The sequence below is a fragment of the Hoplias malabaricus genome, chromosome X2 (assembly GCF_029633855.1).
Source record: "Hoplias malabaricus isolate fHopMal1 chromosome X2, fHopMal1.hap1, whole genome shotgun sequence".
Taxonomy (NCBI): domain Eukaryota; kingdom Metazoa; phylum Chordata; class Actinopteri; order Characiformes; family Erythrinidae; genus Hoplias; species Hoplias malabaricus.
The window spans coordinates 46,866,884-46,887,598 of NC_089819.1; the positions used below are offsets into that span (position 1 = coordinate 46,866,884).

Sequence of the window (20,715 nt, forward strand, 5' to 3'; positions counted from 1 at the left end):
GAATGTCAGAGCCGCTGTTTGCGATAGTTTCTATTTCAAAATAAAGGTTTTCACATTCCTGTAAATATTTAAGACACAGTGAACATCTTCAAAATATTCGTATTAAAGTGTCAGGTTAGGTTTTATTGAATAAAAAAGAGAGTATTAAAGCAGTATTTGCAGAGTTTTTGTAGACATACGAAACGACTGCAGAGACACAGATTTGCACTCCTTGATGGCACTGATGAGAAAATAAACAGTTGAATTCTGGCAAATCTTTTTTAACATTATATTGCAGAACTATTCCATTCACATCTCCCAAAAAAATAAAAACCGTGCACATTAAATTTTTATGATTTAATGAATGAATGAATGAATTTATGTTATTGTAGTAAAAAATATTAACAATTGATATATTTCAGTGGATATCAATATAATCCGTATTCATGCATTATATAAAATGTAAACATAAAAAATACTTATTAGTAGATTCTTGTCACTTAATGGGTATTGTGGAATCAATAAGAGATAACCTCTTGTAAGTGTGTGGTCTAACCACTAGGTGGCATCAGAGGGTAAATCCAATTGTTTTTTCACCATTTAACCAAGTAATAGGCCCAAGGGCACTTCGCTTGTTTTAAGTGCAAGTCTTAATTTCAATTTACATGTTGTATTAGACAAAGATTCGCCAGGAACTCTAGGTGCAAAAAAAACCAACAACAACAATGTGTTGTCATACAGGCTACAGAGGGAATTTATGTTGCTGTTAACACCCCATAAAAGTATGTGTTAGACTGTATTTACCCTCTCATACTCCGAATTCTCAAAGAATAACTTACTGCTTACTGATACCCACACTTGCTGGACATAGTCTGGACCCTTTTCCATTACAATAATTAATCAACCACTGTCTTTTGATGAGTATGTCGTTTTAGTTCCCCTGACACTTCAAGCATATCAGTAGTGACCAATATTTCCTTTCTGTTTCTGTTAAATTACTTCATATATAGCATAACACAGCCTTAAAATTACATGTAATTTGTTATCTACATCAATGTGCAAAGTGATATAAGAGATGGCCAAGCTTTCGGTGTATTTTTTCATTCATTCATTCATTGTCTGTAACTGCTTATACAGTTCGGGGTCGCAGCAGGTCCCGAGCCCACCCAGAATTCATTCATTCATTCATTCATTATCTGTAACCGCTTATCCAATTCAGGGTCGCGGTGGGTCCAGAGCCTACCTGGAATCATTGGGTGCAAGGCGGGAATACACCCTGGAGGGGGCGCCAGTCCTTCACAGGGCAACACACACACACACACACACACACACACACACATACTCTCACACCTACGGACACTTTTGAGTCGCCAATCCACCTACTAACGTGTGTTTTTGGACTGTGGGAGCAAACCGGAGCACCCAGAGGAAACCCATGCGGACACGGGGAGAACACACCATCTCCTCACAGACAGTCACCCGGAGCGGGAATCTAACCCACAACCTCCAGGGCCCTGGAGCTGTGTGACTGCGACACTACCTGCTGCGCCACCGTGCCGCCCCGCCCACCCAGAATTGTATTTTTTATATATTTATTTAAATATATTAATCATTTAAAACAAAGTTTACTTCAAAATTTATTAAGGCATATAAATGAAGTTTGATGATTAGTTCTAGATCACAAAACAATACTTTAGCTCATGCCAGATGGATTGGATGGTTTGTGTATGTGCTGGGGTTGATGGGAAGTTGTGGCTGTGTTTGCAATGAGTACACTTTACTCAGAGAGTGCAGATCTATTGCTCAACAGTATAATGTTTGTGTGTATGTGTTTGTGTGTGTGTGTGATTGTGTCAGCAATTGGGTACACTTTATAGTGATAAATAAAAAGGAAAAATATTGGTTTGCTTTTATTAAGTAAAATAAATAAACATATACGTATATACTATTAAATAGAACCAAACTCTACTTTTCATTTATGATTCATCATTATCTGTGTACATGTAGGGAGCTGCCAGGGTCTTTCTGCCCCTCCTGACACCCTTGAGACCCCCTGCCTGACCTGCTACAGGGGCCGGCTATTCCTAACTCCCAGCCTTGGCCCTTATACCCTTCTAAAAATGCTGTTGTTATTTGAAGAGGTAAAGGCCAAAGGTGTCAGCCCCCTCAATTAATGATTGTCTGAGTTTGTTTGGCTCTGTAATGGGACGTGTGATACGTGTGCCTCTGAGGGCTACGTGTTCAAATTTCATCAGCGACCCAAGGAAGTACCCTCCCATGAATCTCCAGTGAGATTACTGTACACTTGTTGTTCTACTGAATTTCACCTGTACTCTTTTATATTTGCTCCCTAATTTCAGTGTCTCTCAATTCAATTTGACAGCGGTAACACTCTAACATCCCATTCAGGTCATGCCATGCAGCTGACACTCTTCCTGTTCATTACAGATAAGCTTAAGATGATCCTACTGGAATTGCAACCAGGTAAGGAAAAGCCCAGCTGCAGGTCCCAAGGGTAATATATAGACATTACAGCAGACAGTTGTCATTTACAAAGGCCCTCTGGCAGCACTCAGTCCCTCCCTCCTCTGTTGTGTGCAGTTGCCTGATTCCTTGCTCCTGCTGCCAGCAGCTCTTGACCATCTGCTACCAGTGACCAGTTGCTGACAGGTTTGCAGATCAGGGTCGAGGAAAGATATAATGGAACAATGCTGGAAATGTACAAGAAAGAAGCGATTTAAAAGCAAAAATTATTTAGCATTAGATCCAAGTGGAGGGGGCAAATAAGGACAAGCCAGGCATTCATTCAGGCATCAGGCATTTCCATATGGCCTGTCCATCATCTCAGTACCCTTGTTTGTTCTATAACTAGGCTCAGGTTGTTTGTACTTTTCTCTAGATTTCCCTTTAGCAGACAAACACAAACACACATTGTTGTTATAGTGTTATAGGTAATTCAGAAATATCACTCAGAAAGTTTATCCTGCTAAACAGCAGTTAATGAGTGAGTGACATTAACAGCTGTCACTGTGGTGGTACCCTCAAGGCAACAAAATTATATACATTACATTATAAATATACACCTCTCCTGGAGGAGGGAGCGTAATGTATCTTCATGGAACACAAGTGGAATTTAACACCACTGTTGTACCTTTAAAGGTACATTTACACTGTTTGTACCTTTAGTGGCCAAAACCGTTCCTCTACCAAACATTTTTCGGAGAGTGTACTGTCGGACACACTCAAACTCAGGTATTTTGTAAGTAACAGACCCAAGGCAGAGTTGTATCTGTGATACAATACTAACAAACTGTTACTTTATTATTATTATTATTTTTATTTTTATTATTATTATTACAGCTTATTTGTTATCCAAATTACCTAAGTTCAAGGTCAAATCTGTTAAACAAGTGAAGACATAAGGAGGATTCCTATCCATAAATTATCCACCTTATTGTTTTGAGAACACCCCCTAGCTCTTCACAAAAGATGAGAGAAGCATTGTACAGAGCCCAATGGATTAAAGGATAATATGAGCTGCCAATATGTGGCTGATATTTTTGTGTCGTTTGGGCTGATGACAGGAATGGTTCAGCAGGGGCAGTGACAAGCTTTGAGTGAAATATGATGACAGAGACCAGCCGTACACCAAGTCATTGAAGACTACTGTTCCCATGCACCTGCTAGTTACAGGGCTGCACAAAAAAAAACAATGCACAAAAAGCTGAACTTACACCATTGTTATTGCATTAAATGAATAGCGTAGGCTAACGTCATTATACTCAGTTCAATATTCTTTGTCCTTCTGTACAGTTTGGGAGACATTTCAGCTATGTTTACTTGTGTAGCATCAGCAGGCAAGAGTTGGCTGTGTGTGTGTGTGTGTGATGATCTGTGATGGATTGGTGCTCTGTCCAGGGTGTGTTCGTGCATTGAACTGATGAGTCTGGGTAGGCCCCACACTCACAGCGAACCTGACTGGAATGTAGCTGTTACAGAAAATGAATGAATGAATGATAACACATGAATAATAATCAAATTTGTAGATATTGTAAAATTTGTACACCAATTTAATGATATAAGGGTTCTCCATATCTTTAATATATTCTTTATTATTTTGTATTAAACTTCCTCAAATTCGCATTAAAAAGCACCCATTGAGAAGTTTACTTTTAGAGCTGTAATAGTCATTCCCTAATTTTTAATATTCAATATTTATTATAACTATAAACTATTTAAACATCTCCAATTGCCTCCCACCCTTGTTTGGAACTTTATTTTAAGAGTGTATAAACAGAAGAATACATGGACACTATATATCGAAACATAAATAGCAACATCATGTGTTTAGAGAGTCTTTCTTGTCTACATTCTGCAGGGGTCTTCTCTTTTTTTAACCCCTTCATTCCACTGAATAAGGTGTGGCGGGTCATAGATCTGGAAGGTGTGAGAGTCTTCACCGGAGTCAGAGACTAAATTTAATCTCCTTTCCTCGTTTAACCTAAGCTCACCTCCTGCTTCTCGGGTCCTGTCAACTGGAGGAGGTGTTGGAGCAATGACCAGGAATATGTTCAACATTTTGGAAATGGATGGACTGGGAGCTCAGTGTGTGTGCGTGTGTGTGCGTGTGTGTGAGTGTGTGTGTGTGTGTTTGTGTGTGTGTGTGTTTGTGTGTGTGTGCATTTGTGTGTACATAGAGGGGAGTTTCTTTGGAAGTATCAAGGTATGCATTCATTATCTCTGCTGAAGAGAAAGCAAAGGGGCTGGGTCTAGATTGTATGACATTGTGTGTGTGTGTGTATGTGTGTGTGTGTATGTGTGTGTGTGTGTGTGTGTGTGTGTGGGGGGGGGGGGGGGGTTCTAATAAAAGAGAAAGAGGGTGGTCATCTGCTAAGCCTGTTTGTCTTTGTCAGAAACTTGTTTGTAAGGGACACTTAACAAGAAAAGCAGGATGCCAGAGCCAACCAAAAAAGCAGGTAATGGAATGTTTTGTGGTTTTAAGATGAAGTGTTTATAAAAAGGACATTTCACTGGTAAAATTGATTGATTAAGAAAAATGTTGACTTTGATTGAGGAAAAGATTTTGAAATAGCAGGGTTCCTCATCTAATCCATGCTTTGTTTATGTGCTAAAACAATGGGGTTTCTTAAAGTATATGAACATATATGTTGCATAATTTAAGCAGAGCTGGCAAATGCATGTCCAAAAAAAAAAAAAAAAAAACTCAGTCAGTTTGAAATGACTGGAGAAGCTGTTCAAATTGCAATATTTTAGGGCAGTTTCACTATCACTTATAACTACTGCTTCCTTCTGAATTAAATTAAATGAAGTTAAAGTAATTTAAACCTGAAAAGGATGGTCTGCTGCTCCTTAGCTCCAACTTGTGAAACATTTTAGGGTCTGACTTGTAGCATGTGTAGCTTGAAACAGAGAGTTTCACTACAGTTTCCACGATGCCATGAGTGAGAGCATTCATAAGGCGCAATTAGGGACTAGGACACACAGAAGGACTTCAAAGGGAAGTGCATCTGTCATCTGGGCTGCAATTTATCACAGCCTTTTTGAGCTCATCACTATGAGACATGATGTTTATGAGGGTCCCTGGAGGGTAATATTTAAAGTAGTAACTATCATGTTACCAGTTTCAGAAGCATATATCATACTACATATTACATATTTGATCTTTTGGGGACAGAAATGTATGAACCACATGGTACACTGGATTATATTAGTAGATACATTTAAATGTCATACCTGAAATGTCAAATAAAAATAAATTAATATGTAACATTTCAGTTGACAAAAGGCTGGATAACTATAGCCTATGTTTAAATATATAGAAAAATAACTGTTATGTTTTTATCCAGGGGAATATAGACTTCTTTTATTGATTACTTTGGGAATATTTGTAACACTTTGTCAAAACTAACCCTACCCTGTGGAGGCTGTACTTCACTCAGGCGAACTCTCAATGTGAGTTATTCACTGCAATACGATACTGTTCCTGCAAACAATAAAGAAATTAATTTGATGAAGATACAAATTCCTAAACCTATATACACAATTCAGAAATCATAAACCACAACTGACAGAAATGCTACAGTTCAGCTGTATGTGACTTTTTTATGAAAACAAAAAGAACTAAAGCATATTCTGTTTGGACATTTTAAATGTTATGCATGCTCGTTTGTGTCCAGCTCCTTTCCCAAGCCTGTTTTTAGCATTCTGCAGTTTTTTGATGAGTGACCATGACTTTCAGAATTGGTCCTTGTGTTTCAAATAGTGTTGGCTAACACTGTTCTGTTGACAAGGCTTTGTCACTGTCGCTTTGGCACACTGTGTATAAGAAGTTCTGGATGTGGAACCAGACAAAGAAGCCAAGTCTGGCAAATCAGAGCCAGTTGCTGGGCTTCGGACAAGTGCGACACTTAAAATTCCACTGAAATCAGAGTGTAAACATATCCTCAGCTGGAAAACACTGCAAACAAAGGCTTGCCATGTTTTCAGCCAAAATCATTCCACATGTCTCTGAAAGTATCAAACTTCCTAATACCACTCACCTGATGAGCCACTGTGGAGTGATAAGTGTTAAGATCCACAGCATTTAAACCATGCTACCCTGTCTCTTCTGATGATCCCGCTAAGCAATTAGGACTTAGCAGGAAGATTCTCTAATCTATGCACAGTCTCTTTTCTCGTGCTGTAATATCCCCAGCCTGCCTAGAGGTTCAGTTAGATCCAGTCTCTATCTTTACTCACTCCTTCTGCCACTTGCCTGCAGCTTGAAAGTCCTGGTTGGGTGAATTTGTCTGTTTGAGATCGTCTTTGGAACACTGCAGTTAAAATCACTCATTCCTTCTGTGAAAAAAAAAAAAATAATAATAAATATATATATATATATTCTTCATTAGTTTTCTGGTGCCTACTGCCTTAAATTATGTACCCTAGCTATGACCAGCCATCACAGAACTACTTCATTGGTCATTTGACCATAACACATTTATGTTATTTATTCAGCAATGGTTTCCATCACATAAAGATGGTATTAATTTATTAACAGCAAAAAATGTGTCATTCTCAAGAGGAACAATGTCTTATTAATGTTTATTCAATATTTTAAAGCTTCAGGTTGTATTTCCCCCACAACACCACAACAAACATGGAACAATACAGGACAGAAGCTCAGGTCCAAATTTCATCTCTCCTGCTATTTAATCCAGTCTAATGAGAGTAACCCTTTGAAACAGAACCATTATTATTTGCCCCAGAGGTCAAAAATTTTGTGCAGAGGTCAACTGTAACGTCATGATTAGAGAGTACTTGAAAGAGGATATGTCCTCATGGCTCAGATGTGTTCACTCATCTGTCAACACCAACTTTAAAGCCTCTCCGGCACAAGCTATCAGTATTTGGAGGATGGAATAGCTCCCCTGTCTATCTTTCCTTACTCTGGATTCAGGTGACTGATAAATGTTCACTGTAGTCCTGTCCATTGTGTCTTGGCCCTATTTTGTGGCACAGGAAGCTTGTCCTTTATGCTGCTCTTTGTATTAAATTAGGACTATAGACTATATGTAAATTAAAATGTCTGAACATGCTGCTCATCTTCTTTTCTGCTCATCCATTTCAGGAAATATATGTATAAAGTGAGAGAGAGAGAGAGAGAGAGAGAGAGAGAGAGAGAGAGAGAGAGAGAGAGAGAGAGAGAGGGAGAGAGAGAGAGAGAGGAAATCAACCTTGTCATGTGAATATCCTTTTTTCCCTGAAATTCCAACCTCTGTTCAGTCTACAGCAGTGAAGAAACAAAGGTGTAGAACAGAGTATAGACCAGGGGTGGGCAATCTTATCCGCAAAGGGCCAGTGTGGGTGCTGGTTTTTGTTCCAAGCAACTAGGAGGTCACATGATCATGTGTTTTACTCAAGCCAACTAATTAAAGGAGTGAAATCAGGTGTGCTTGAACCTGAATGGACTTAAATCCAGCAGCCACACCGGCCCTTTGTGGATAAGATTGCCCACCCCTGGTATAGACAATACCACAGTTTTCAGATAGCGAGAGAGAAAGCACAGTGACATTCTTCCAATTCTTGTCCATCCACAGGAATAGAGTTCACCTAATCCCTCTCACCACTACGTGTGGTCTGCTCAGTGCACTGGGTCATCTACTAACTGGACACATATGTATTCTATATTTGAATGCACTTTGTGCTATATAGATTACGCATAATGTACGTAACGCTATGTAAATAAATGTTTGGAGTGGGATTTCTAGGAACCTGCTCTAGTGACAGTATCATAAGATACACTTTACATTGTTTATTTGATATTTATATATCTTTTTTCCTGTTGACATTCAGTTTGCAAAGGAAATTGATCAAATTAATCTAATTGCTGCTATTAGTTATAGTAGACTATAAATGACACAAAACATCCTTAAGACCAGGAAGGTAACCCTTACAGAAATTGAGGAGTTTTACAAGGAGCACTAAATTGATACTCCTTATGCTACATTATGCAGCTCTGATCTATAATATACAATTGTTTAGGTTTGGCTTTGAGACGCTTGAAATAAAAGTTTATGTTGGCTTTCTGTTGGGAATGGATTGTAAACATCCACATCCTATAAAGTTCCTATATGTATAAAAACAAAGAAAAAATGTTTAACCTCCTTGGTCTACATGTGTGTGTGTCTTTGTGAGGGTTTGAGTTTTTGATGTTCCTACTTAATATACTTTTGTTGTTATGGTTAATATTTCAGCTATTATTCAAACACAGACTGGACTGATGACTGTTAACTAGCTTTCAAAGTGTTATTTTGTTCTCATTTTAGTAATAATGGCAAAATGCAAAATGATATACTGAATGACTTGCACCCAGTGGCAAAGAGCCTCATTTACAGAGGAAAGCAGAGGATAGAATAATGCACACCCACTGAAAACAAACAATACTGTGGAGAAAATAACAAGATTCTAAGAATAAAAAGCCATTAAGGCAGCTGTGAATTCTCAGTCAACATCCTATTATTGCTGACATTCACTGGTTATAGAAAAACTGTGCATTGTGAGAAACCACTTATTATGAGCCAGGAACTTATTATTACAGAGAAATGGTCCTTTAAAAATTCTGTAAAAGAGAAGTGATAAGAGCCTGAAGAAATTATGAAATGTTTATAGAATTGTCAAAATATATTTGAATTGTAAAACATTCCATAATAAGCAGGTGAACTGGTAAAAAGCAAAGCTTTTATTATGATTTGGTACAAAAGGACCATCCACCGGATGTACAGTGGCACAGCAGGTAGTGTCGCAGTCACACAGCTCCAGGGTTCAAATCCTGCTCCCCGTGACTGTCTGTGAGGGTTTCCTCCGGGTGCTCCGGTTTCCTCCCACGGTCCAAAAACACACACTGGCAGGTGGATTGGTGACTCAAATATGTCACTAGGTGTGTGTGTGTGTGAGTGAATGTGTCCGTGGCCTTTGAACCCCCAGACCATATGCCATAAAAAACTATCATGCCATTGTGACAAACATAGCCAAATGACCTAGGGAGCACTTTAGAAAACCCTCGTCAAAAAACACAGTCCACCACTATATCAAGCAATGCCACATGATACTCATCCTGAATCTCCTTACTATACAAGGAGAAAGCCTTACATCAATCCTGTGTGGGAAATCTAACTTTCCTAAAGTTCTCTGCGCCTAAGCTTAACTCACATGATCCAAAAGACATTAGAAATGTGCTGTGGTCAGAGGAGTGTAATGGATGCAAGAGCATTCTGATATTTATCAGTGATAGGTGCAAAAGTAACATCTCTCATGATTATGTGGGTGCATCAGTGACCACAGCATGAGTGACATATGTGAGAAATTTCCATTGATGTAGAGCTGAACACAGGATTTTTAGAGAGACAAATGCAGCCACTAAGACTACACTTTTCCTGGGAAGTCCATGGTTATTTCAGCAAGACAATGCCAGGCGTCGTTCTGTACGTGGTACAATGGGGCTTTGTAGACATATATTTCATGTACCTGACTGACCTGCTTGCAGTCTAGATCTTTCCCATGGAGCATCATTAAGTGAAATACCAGGGAAAGTTGACCACAGACTGTTAAGCAGCTTAAGCCTTATCAAGCAAGAATGGACAAAAACTCCACTACAAAATCTTTCACAGTTTGTATCTTCATTTCCCAAATGATTAAAGATTGTAATTAAAACAAACTTGATGTAACACAGGAGTTGGTGTGTTCTCCCCGTGTCCGCGTGGATTTCCTCCGGGTGCTCCGGTTTCCTCCCACAGTCCAAAAACACACGTTGGTAGGTGGATTGGCGACTCAAAAGTGTCCGTAGGTGTGAGTGAATGTGTGTGTGTGTGTGTGTTGCCCTGTGAAGGACTGGCGCCCCCTCAAGGGTTTATTCCCACCTTGCGCCCAATGATTCCAGGTAGGCTCTGGACCCATCGCGACCCTGAATTGGATAAGGGTTACAGATAATGAATGAATGAATGAATTGATGTAACACAGTAGTAAACAGTAAGACTTTTTTTGAGTGGGTTACAGGCATTAAACTAAGTGTGTTTATATTTAGAAATCATGTTGTTTAGTGAAAACACTGAATATCTTTCTTATTGATTCTGTCAATTAAATAAAGCTTCCAGTTTCTGGAAATTATGTTTGTACTATGCATTATGGCTAGAAAAATTACACTAGATTTCTAATATCATGTTAATTGATAAGACTGATCCATTGTTGAGCCATTGTTTATTTATGCATTTAAAATCAAATTGAAATCAAAATGGACTTTTGCATATTGCTTGTTCATGTAAGTGCCCATACCAATTATATAAAAGACAAAAAGTTTTTTTTTTGTAGTCGTTGATTAAAAATGTTAATTATGTCACCATGCACCAATGGGTGGGGAAAAATAATATTAACCAATAATATCAATTTTAGCCTGACACACTTACATCTACCACGAGGTTTTATCTGTTACCCATTAAAGTACACCAGCTGCCTTTACATAGCTTATTTTTCCCCTATCCACCCTCCCCAGTGTCTGCCTTCATCAAGAAACCAAAAAGTCAGACCACTGAGATTGGGACAACAGTGGTATTTGAAGCAGAGACTGAGAAAGCAGATGCCAAAGTAAGATGGCAACGGGACACTAAAGACATCACAGCCAGTGACAAATATGCAATATCTGCAGAAGGCAATAAACACTCACTCACCATAAAAAATGCTGCCCCAGAGGATGCAGCAGGATATGCTATAATAGCTGGGGGTTCAAAATTCAAATTTGAGCTAAAGATAAAAGAAGCAGAAGGTAGGTTATTTTGAGAGTTTTGCACTTCTATCCTGGCTGGCTACCTGTCACGTTTGCAGAATGTTGCATCCTCACCTGACACTTTGGACCTTGGCACAGCTCATCTTGACCTATATCACTTGTCACGGGCACCTTTTGTAAAACAGCACTGCTTCGTTTTGTAACACAATCACAATCAAAATTAGTTTGCATTCAACATATATCTTGATTTATACTCGATATGTTCACTAACACAGGAGAGGTTACCACTCTTTCTAAGGTCAGTGCACAGAAAAGGCCCACTGGGAACTCAGCTATGAAATACCAGGCCTCATCTAGTCACAGCTTAAAACACAGATGACCTTCACCTTTGGCTCTGGAGATTACTTTCCCGAGAGGCACTTGACAGCATGGAGAGTGTACATGGAAAAACTGATAGCTAAAACTTCTAAACATGACAGACATAGCTGAGGAATATATATTCAAGCAGCTTTATTTAACACTCATATCAGACTAAGTCCTTTCAAATACTGTAAGGCAGAGTCATTTGTTTTAGCTAGTCTATATTTCTAGGCATTTATTCTGTGGTGGGGTAGTTACTGAAAAGGGTAATCCATTACAAATTACTTTTTAAAAAATGTAATGAAATTTTATACTTAAAACGTCTTGAAAAAATAATCTCACCTATCATTTTTTTGCTCATGAGATGCTCTCTACAATTCACACACAAAATGATATAATAATGGGAAATTCAATGCTACTTTCTTTAGAAACATATAGCAATAAACCTCACTTAAAAGGCATTATGAAAATCTAATGCTTTTTAAACCTGAAAGACTAAAATGAAAGCAGTTTCATGCTAAGTTTCATCTAGGCAGAAGGTCAAGCCTAGAGGATTATAAGTTTTTCATTCATTTAAAAGCTTATATGATTACAATCATTTAAAAATAGTTAAAATTACAGGAAAAATCCTGTGTAGTAATTAAGTTACTGTAATGTGTTGTATGGCACAACCTAAGCCACCACTCAACCCCCCACCTCCACCACCTTATCATTTAGAGCTAAAGTACAGGCAAAGATTGAGCTAGCTCTATTTTTCAGCATCTATTCACTCTGTACTCCACATTGCACCTCAGCTTTAGTCACTGTAAACATTATCTGGCTGTGTTTCTCCTCACATTAGACCGAATAAATTCAGTATCTTATGATAATATTTATAATGTTTCTCAGCCAAAGGCCTGGCAAAGGCAGCTGCTAAGACTGCGATAAAAGAAGCCCCCCCAGATACAGCGCCCCCTGTTGATGTTCCTCCAGCAACCCCAGCAGACGCTCCATCAGATACCCCCGCTGAAGCTCCAAAAACTTCAGAGACGAACGGTCATGCCCCAGACCCTGGAGCTCATGATGGTAAGTGAGTTTGGCTATTTTTGAACTAATATAACACATTAAATAGCTAATAATATAACGTTTAATAATAATATAAAAGTGTAATAACTAGGCCCCCCACCCTAGCTATTACACTTAATAAGTAATGACAAAAATGTTCATGGGTCAAAGACGAGATAAATATTATAAAAATATATTCATATAAGAAGATATACCTTCAATTTACTCAATTTGTACATGTTTACTGAAACTTAATAACTTATAATTTTAATGGAAAATGTATGATTTTTGAAAAAAATCAAAAAACCCCAAAATGTCATTCAGAGCAACTGTCCTCCTAACTCTTCAAGGAATAATACATTAAAAAAACGAATTAATCCAGCTTAAAACATATTGCTTTGGCATAATTGTACAAATGTAATGTGTGACATATTAAATGATATTCCATCAGATGTGTTTTTTAAACTTTCAGTCCCCATTTTCCTAATCTTCAGCTGTCATTCAGTAAAACGCTAATAAAGAACCTTATTTTGAAATGAGATCTTTTTACTGCAGTCATGTGACCATTTGTAACAACAAAGGGAGACCCCAGGGGACCCTTCAGCACAGACACAAGTTCAGTGAATTTCAACATTATTTCATAAAACTTTCTTTACTCACATAGTACATCAAAGAACAACATTCTGTACAACACATAAAACATAATATTGCAGTTATTTTTGTATGTAGAGAAGGTTATTAACATTTGAGCCAATGTGAGCTTTGGCTAATCACTGGGATAACTGTAAAATGTGCTAAAGTAAAATATCTGTCATTCAGTACAACAGAATGTTATACTGACTTTTTAATATTTTAAAATTATTATTAAATATTAAAAGCACTTTATTCCATTCTAGTCGTTCTTAATAAAAGCAGAAATTACAATGAATATTAATAATGATGTTTTTTTTTATAGATGCCCTTATATGTTAAAGAGAGATCAGCTAGGTACAGACAGATATTGAAGGAAAATCCTGTTGACAGGGAGAAAAAACCAGCAAAGAGAAGAGAAAAGTGATTGTAATGTCTTGAAATAAGATGGACAAAGTGAGCAAAGTACATGTAAGATAGGGTGACCAGACGTCCTCTTTTACCCGGACATGTCCTCTTTTTTAGACTTAAAAAAATGTCCGGGAGTAATTTCACAAATGTCCGGGATTTTGTTTTTCTAGAGCTTACGTAGAATTTCGAGAAGCGTTTCGTTCACAAAGTAGTGCCGCCCTCCCCTACTCCGATTGGTTCGCTTCAGTGAGAAGGGGAAGTAGCCTAAAATCTTCTGATTGGACGGTCTGACTGTAGAGCTACCGTTATTGGTCGACAACCTTCTCTGTAAACATTTAATTGGTCAGTCTGCACGTCAGTAGTCCTTGTTTACGTCAGGCAAAGCTCATGTACCCGCCCTCATCTCGAGCAGCTATCCGTAAGCTGAGTAAGCTAAACGTAAATCTAAGTTCTCGGATGAATTAAAAAAGAAATTACAATGTTTTGTGTAGCAAATAAAGGTGTAAAGGACCTAAAAGCATACAGAGGTTCAGCTAAGCATACAACGGCAACGAGGGGCAAGAGCTCATCACCCCCACCCCCCCGGAGGCGTGTCCTCTTTTTCACCATCTCAGATCTGGTCACCATATGTAAGATGTAGGATAGATATGGGAGGAGCTACATCTTAAACAGGAGTCTCATTTTATTTAATGCGTTCTGGTGCACTACAAGTTGTTATTATAGATTCATTAGCTACGTTTTAATATAAAAATGTTTTATAAATATACTGAAATGCTTTAACAGCAACCATTTTTTCATGCTATTATTTAGGACTTCAAATAATCTCAAATTACAAATGATCTTTTACATAAGTTTCTTGTTTTATTTCAGAGTAAAGGTTATATTTTTTCATAACAAGTATACCTCTGTATTGCCTTACTTTTTTCATGATGGGGTAATACCATAACACATACTTTCCACTAGTGTGGCATATTTTCGTTCTACTACTGCTTTTTAATCAGTAGAGAACTAAAAAACAAATTAAGTCATGAATAATCTGATGTAATAAGATACTTTGGAGTATGTCATTTAGCAAAATATAAAATCATCATACAGAGCAACAGAAACATTTGCTTAAATTAACTGTAATTACATATATGTTTTTTCATGTGAATGCAAGAGAACTATACAATTTAACCTTTTTATTTTTTTGGTACTTGGAAACCTATTCATCTTTCACCCTCTTATGTGGAAATGTGTGTGCCAGGGTGAAACTGACCAAAACAGCTTTTATGACAATAGGGACAAATGTCGTTGAAATAAGCCTTAATATATGTTTATGTAGGTTTATGTCATTTATATGAAGGTGTCATATAGACGTACTGGAGTTATCCAATATCATTAGCAATAGCACTACTTAAATTGGACTGAATATATAATAATTAATGTTCAGCGTCCTATAAATTAATTCTTTATGGCCTATTTATTCTCTGCTTTTTTTTTTTTTTTTTTGCTCTATCTGCCTGTGTCCTCATTCCTCAGGACTCCCAGAAAGCCATCAACCAGACACTAAGACAGATCTGACTGGACTCTTCACAGAGAAACCTCAGAGTGGGGAGGTGACTGTAGGTAAGCAATGGCTACTTTCTCTTTTTAGGCCATGTTTAAACTGCATATACAAATGCAGTGCTAAATGAAACTCAGATGAGAACTGGTGTTGTATAAAAATCAGCATTTGGTTACATTAAGGACCTATATTCTGCTTTTTACAACAGTGCATCTATTCCCTGAGACCCAGTTTTGCAAGAGTTGTGCCACAAACTGTCATAATATAATTTATATATGACAAAAAAACACTTAAAATTTACTTTAAATTGGCAGTTTATTTACTGTACGAACAAGGTTACGTATTTTGTGGAATGACGTTGACTCAATTAAAATATATATGTAAATTATTATTTGTGACATCACAAAAACAATTAATTTAAAGCAGGCTGTTTTTCATGGTATATATGTATGTTTCTTTTGCCTGGAATTGAGAATCAGTTCAAAGCTAGGAATGCAGAAAGAACACTTTTTATCCTGTACAGGTGAGAACATCACCTTCATTGCTAAAGTGTGTGGTGAGTCTCTGCTGAAGAAGCCCACAGTTCGATGGTTCAAAGGGAAGTGGATGGACCTGGCCAGCAAGTCAGGAAAACATCTACAGCTAAAAGAGCACTATGACCGCAACACTAAGGTCAGCTATGACCTATCTATAACTATGTCCTAGTTATGGATGCTAATTATGATCAATATATATGCAAGTTTTAAAACTATATAATTTCCATATTACAGTATGTATAAGGGTGATTTCAATAGATGTCAATATAGTGAAACACAATGTGGCACAGTGTCTGTGTGGTAATTTTATATCACATGGTTACAGCAAATGTTTCATACAGTAGTTGGGTTTTTTTACAACTGTCCCACCGATTTTGCAGATATACACCTTTGAAATGCACGTCATTGCTGCCAAAGCTAATTTTGCTGGAGCTTACCGCTGTGAAGTTTCTTCCAGGGACAAGTTTGACAGCAGCAATTTTGAGCTGACTGTACATGGTGAGCAATGATTGTTTGTTATTATGGGTTACTAGAATAAAGTAATGCTGATGAATTATATGAATCATGTCATATCTGAGACATTCAAGTCAATTCTTGTTTCAGAATGTGATGAAGGATCATTGGAGAAAATGTAAATTTATCTCCACTATATAAAAATTGTTCCTGCTGAACTTGAATCTGTGTGAATGGATTAATGAGTGTCTTTTTTCACAGAGTCACGATCAGTAGAGGGGTTCGATATCCGTGCAGCATTCAGACGCACGTGAGTGATGCTTTAATAAACACATTTTTTTATTTGAAAGAAATACAGAAAATGTACAATATTAAACCTCCTGCTCCTGTTATAGCTAAGTTATTTACTGAACAGTGTCAAATGAAATGTAAACCCCACATAAGGTGTTGTTCTGTCATAACTGCTTAAATTTGACCAAATAATCATCAAACACATCATCTAAATTTTGATTAGTGTACAACAGGCTAGTCTCTGGAGCAGCACAGAACCATAAAACTATGACAGAAAAGATTCTCAAACTTAATCATAACAAAAATCCTCATATTTTATTATACATTTGTTCTATGTTTAGGTCTTGTTGTGTTAAACTTGCTATTATTAGTGTTTACAATGGATTGCCCATTTAAAATTGTCCAAATATGTCCAGGTTGTGCACTTATTTATTCTGGTTATAGGCTACAGACCCACCAAGACTTTGCAAAGGATAATTGAATGAATGAATGATAATTTTTGATAAAGAAATATAGTTTTAAAACATTGTATGTTTTAATTATTAAGTAAAATCACCTTGTTTGATGATAAATTGAAGTGGAAAAATATGGCCTATTAGGGCTTCTGTATAGAAACAAAACTTGTACCTTCAAAGTAATTCATTTTTTCCATTTTTTAACCTAATTTGACAAAGTCAGCTGCCACTATTCAGCAAAACGTCATAATGTACCCACCAATAGAAATGGCTGCAGAAATGCTGAAGGAAAAAAAAGTGAATACTTTTTCCCCACTTCTTAATTTGTAAGTTTGGAGGTACGAGGTTTGGTTCAGACACTAATGGTATCAGATTAAAATGGAAGATAATGTTTAATTATCACTCAGGAGCGTGTCTTCAGGCAGTAAGAAGAAGATGTCAGGACCTGGAAGGTAGTTAATGGAGTTTGTTGCAATAGCACAGGGGCATATTCCTGCAGCTTAAGGTCACAAAACAATCAAGTGATTCTCGCCAATCTGAGGCCTTGTTTGTGTTCTCCCTGTCCTTCCATGCCCTCTTGTCATTTTCCTGTCCTTCCTACCTTCCTTTTTTTCCTTCTCTCCATTGTCTTCACTTTTATCTCTCTGTCTGGGAACATTTAAGGAGTGTTGACTCATATCACTGATGTATGATTCCTTTGTGAGTCACTCCCTTAGAATGGTGTAACCTCCAGCTTTGCCTTGAATTTCATCTCTGTCTCTCTGTCTCTGTCTCTCTCTCTCTCTCTCTCTCTCTCTCTCTGTTGAGAACAGTGTTTCATCCTTCCTTTATATACGTAATGACGGACCTTCAAGAGAATATGATTTCCCTATCCACTGATTTTTACAAGTACAGTCCCAAATATTTCTAGGCTGAAAAATGGGTAATAGCTAAGGAAAATATCATCATGGAAAACAGCTGTGTACATGTATAAGTCTTTTATCGACTTAGAGACTGTGAACAGTTTGTTTTGAATTTTGTAACATGTTGTGTTTATGGTAAGGAGTAATTCCTAGCTCTGAAGCCCTGACTATGAATATATTTCATCCCACACATTTGAAGTAATATATTTTACATGCTCTTTCCTGGAACTGACAACTTATGAAAATCAGTGGAGTCTATTGCACAAACTCTCTCAGAGTGTGTCTTTATTACCATCTCACTATCTCACTATCAGCAAACATCTGGATAACACCAGACTTTAAGACAGACACTCTTCAGGGGAGTGTTTACATGAGTAGGGAAGTGGACAGAGCTTGTTGTAATGCTCTTACACACACACACACACAAACCTTTCAAAATCCTTTATCCTTTCAAAATCCTGATGTACGCCTAAGATCAATGAGAAAAGTCCTAAAAGAGATTAACACTGCTGCCTTCAATAACGTGCCAAAGCTGTTTGAACAGATCTGGGGCCTGGTATGGATTCCATAAATGACTGGACATCACTACCACATCCTCCATTTACACTCAGGTCTAAAACCTCACCTTTGATTTCCACCAACAAAGAGCTCTTTCAGTAACAGCAGTACACACAAGCTTCAAATAAGCCAAAGGAGTGAATGAAATGTCTCAAAGGTTCACAGACTAATCAGTGTTCATGCTGTCGAGTGCACTTCCATACATCAGTGCAGTATGCCTCTGAAATGTATGATGAAAATGGAGTCAGTTACTGGGTCTGCCACACCATTCATTTAAAAAAATGTATGATTATAATGTCAGTGTCCAATGAAAAACATGTATCTCCATTTTTGGGAATGGGGATTTGAACAGAGCAGCTGTCCTTAACTTTGTGTGAAAATTTTATGAAGAATGGACCAATAGAAATGTTCCAAAACTGCTTGAAAGGAAATCTGTTTGTATTGACTTCATTGAAAGCTAAGAAGGTTTTTCCTTCTTAATAATTTGCTATTTTGGATGTTTTTCATTGAATATCGACTCCTTATACTAATGTTGATTTTAGTAATAGGTCAGTAAAAATATGACCCAACTTTCTATTTCCTCTAAACGTAGTCATCTGACAAAGACATCCCTATGTCCACAGGGTACTAAATTCCCAGGGTCCTTTGTTCCCAATAATTTTATTTTTTCAAAAACATTTCTAGAAACATCATATGTTTCCAGGGTCCATTATATCATAGTTGGAATATTTAATATTCACGACATCAACAGCATTACAAAACACCTTTACCAAAATGATCAATCATACTAACAGCGAACCTACAAAAATCTTCAATAACCTTTAATACAACCAACAACTTACTTGTCGACTTGTCCTTAGCACATTGCTCGATTTTATGATTAAATCCTTAAAGAGCATTTAATGATAATATCAGCCTGAATGGGCAGGAGACACTCATACTAAATGTGAATATAAGACCCTGGGAACATAGGTGTGCTCTCTTAAGTGGATATTAGCATTGTGGCAGCTGCATACCATAATGATCCCACTCTTACATCATGTAGCCCCAAATAGACCAGTTGTTGTGGTATGGTGTACTGTTACCTATAAAAAATCACAGAAGTACAGACATCCAAATGGCTACTAGTAATGACCTGAGCTATGCTGGGCATGTTTGTCCTTATTATAGAGGCCAGTATGTCATAATTAATAAGATGTCACATAATAAAAATTAATACACACAACTGTGCCAAGATTTGTGTAGTATTAATTGATTCTGCTGCTAGTGATATTAGCTTCTCACCTCCAGTACAAAATTGAAAATGCAAAATATGTAATGATTGACTACATTTAAGGTAAATTGTGGAAGTTGGATTTTTGGCCAAACTACTCATTTAAGCTCACTTTGCATTGTGGCTGATTTTCTCTACCCACAGTAGCACTGAAGGAGGTGAGGACTCAGGTGAACTGGACTTCAGTGCTTTGCTCAAAAAGAGGTGAGCCTAGTATCATCCAGACATGTCGAAATACATCAACGTATTCTGAATGTTTCAGTCTGCATTTCTGCATCCTGTTCAGTGGCCAATGCCCTGTGGAAAAGACATTGGTTTTCCCAGCCTATGGAGTTTTTGAAGCCACACTTCCCTTTAAGCATTGTAGCTTTTTTTGGTTTATTGCAGAGTGAGCACCATTTTCAGTGCTCTTAGTACCTTCGTACAGTGCTTTTGGAGAACTGACGGCTTGAATATTTAATCATTTGCATGAATATGATCAATACTTACTGCTCTTAAGTAACATCTGTACTGCTGGATCTCCTCTCATGAACATTGATGTTAACAAAACAGTGATTAAAATTTAATTAAGTTTCATTCTAATTCTGTATTGCAGCAAGTGATACTTCTGTATACACATTTTTTGACTGCAGTATATGAATAAAGCCACAAAGTGGATTGATGTCTGTCATTTCTTTTACTGCTGTTTTCATGTTGTTTTATTCTCCCCTTGTGTGTGACAACCCGTCTATAGAGAGTAAGTGACTGAAAGAATTCTAGATGCATGTGTACTTTGTCATATGCAAGTAATTAATTTCTCAGTGTCCTGCTGGCATTATTCCCCTCTAATCTTTGCTCAAATGGCTGATTCCTCACAGTTCTCAGTCTTCCAGTCCTGCAGGAGGCACCCTCACTTCCACATTACTCTTGATTGCAAGCTAATTAATTAGCACACAAAGGTGGTAAATACATTTTGTATTAACTAGGGTGACCAGACATCCTCTTTTACCCAGACATGTC

General features: G+C 37.4%; 1 protein-coding gene across 2 annotated transcripts in view; it reads left to right on the top strand.

Moving 5' to 3' along the window:
• The first annotated feature begins 4,930 nt into the window (after nucleotides 1–4,930).
• The window catches only part of LOC136676392 (myosin-binding protein C, cardiac-type-like), a 51,548-nt gene continuing 35,763 nt past the window's right edge, over nucleotides 4,931–20,715 (top strand). For both annotated transcript variants that reach the window (XM_066653372.1, XM_066653371.1), the window contains exons 1-10: nucleotides 4,931–4,955; nucleotides 11,027–11,296; nucleotides 12,506–12,682; nucleotides 15,224–15,310; nucleotides 15,772–15,920; nucleotides 16,165–16,282; nucleotides 16,499–16,547; nucleotides 17,391–17,435; nucleotides 19,861–19,920; nucleotides 20,450–20,452. In XM_066653372.1, the coding sequence (XP_066509469.1) occupies nucleotides 4,931–4,955; nucleotides 11,027–11,296; nucleotides 12,506–12,682; nucleotides 15,224–15,310; nucleotides 15,772–15,920; nucleotides 16,165–16,282; nucleotides 16,499–16,547; nucleotides 17,391–17,435; nucleotides 19,861–19,920; nucleotides 20,450–20,452 (983 nt within the window). The remainder of the gene's footprint in view (nucleotides 4,956–11,026; nucleotides 11,297–12,505; nucleotides 12,683–15,223; nucleotides 15,311–15,771; nucleotides 15,921–16,164; nucleotides 16,283–16,498; nucleotides 16,548–17,390; nucleotides 17,436–19,860; nucleotides 19,921–20,449; nucleotides 20,453–20,715) is intronic.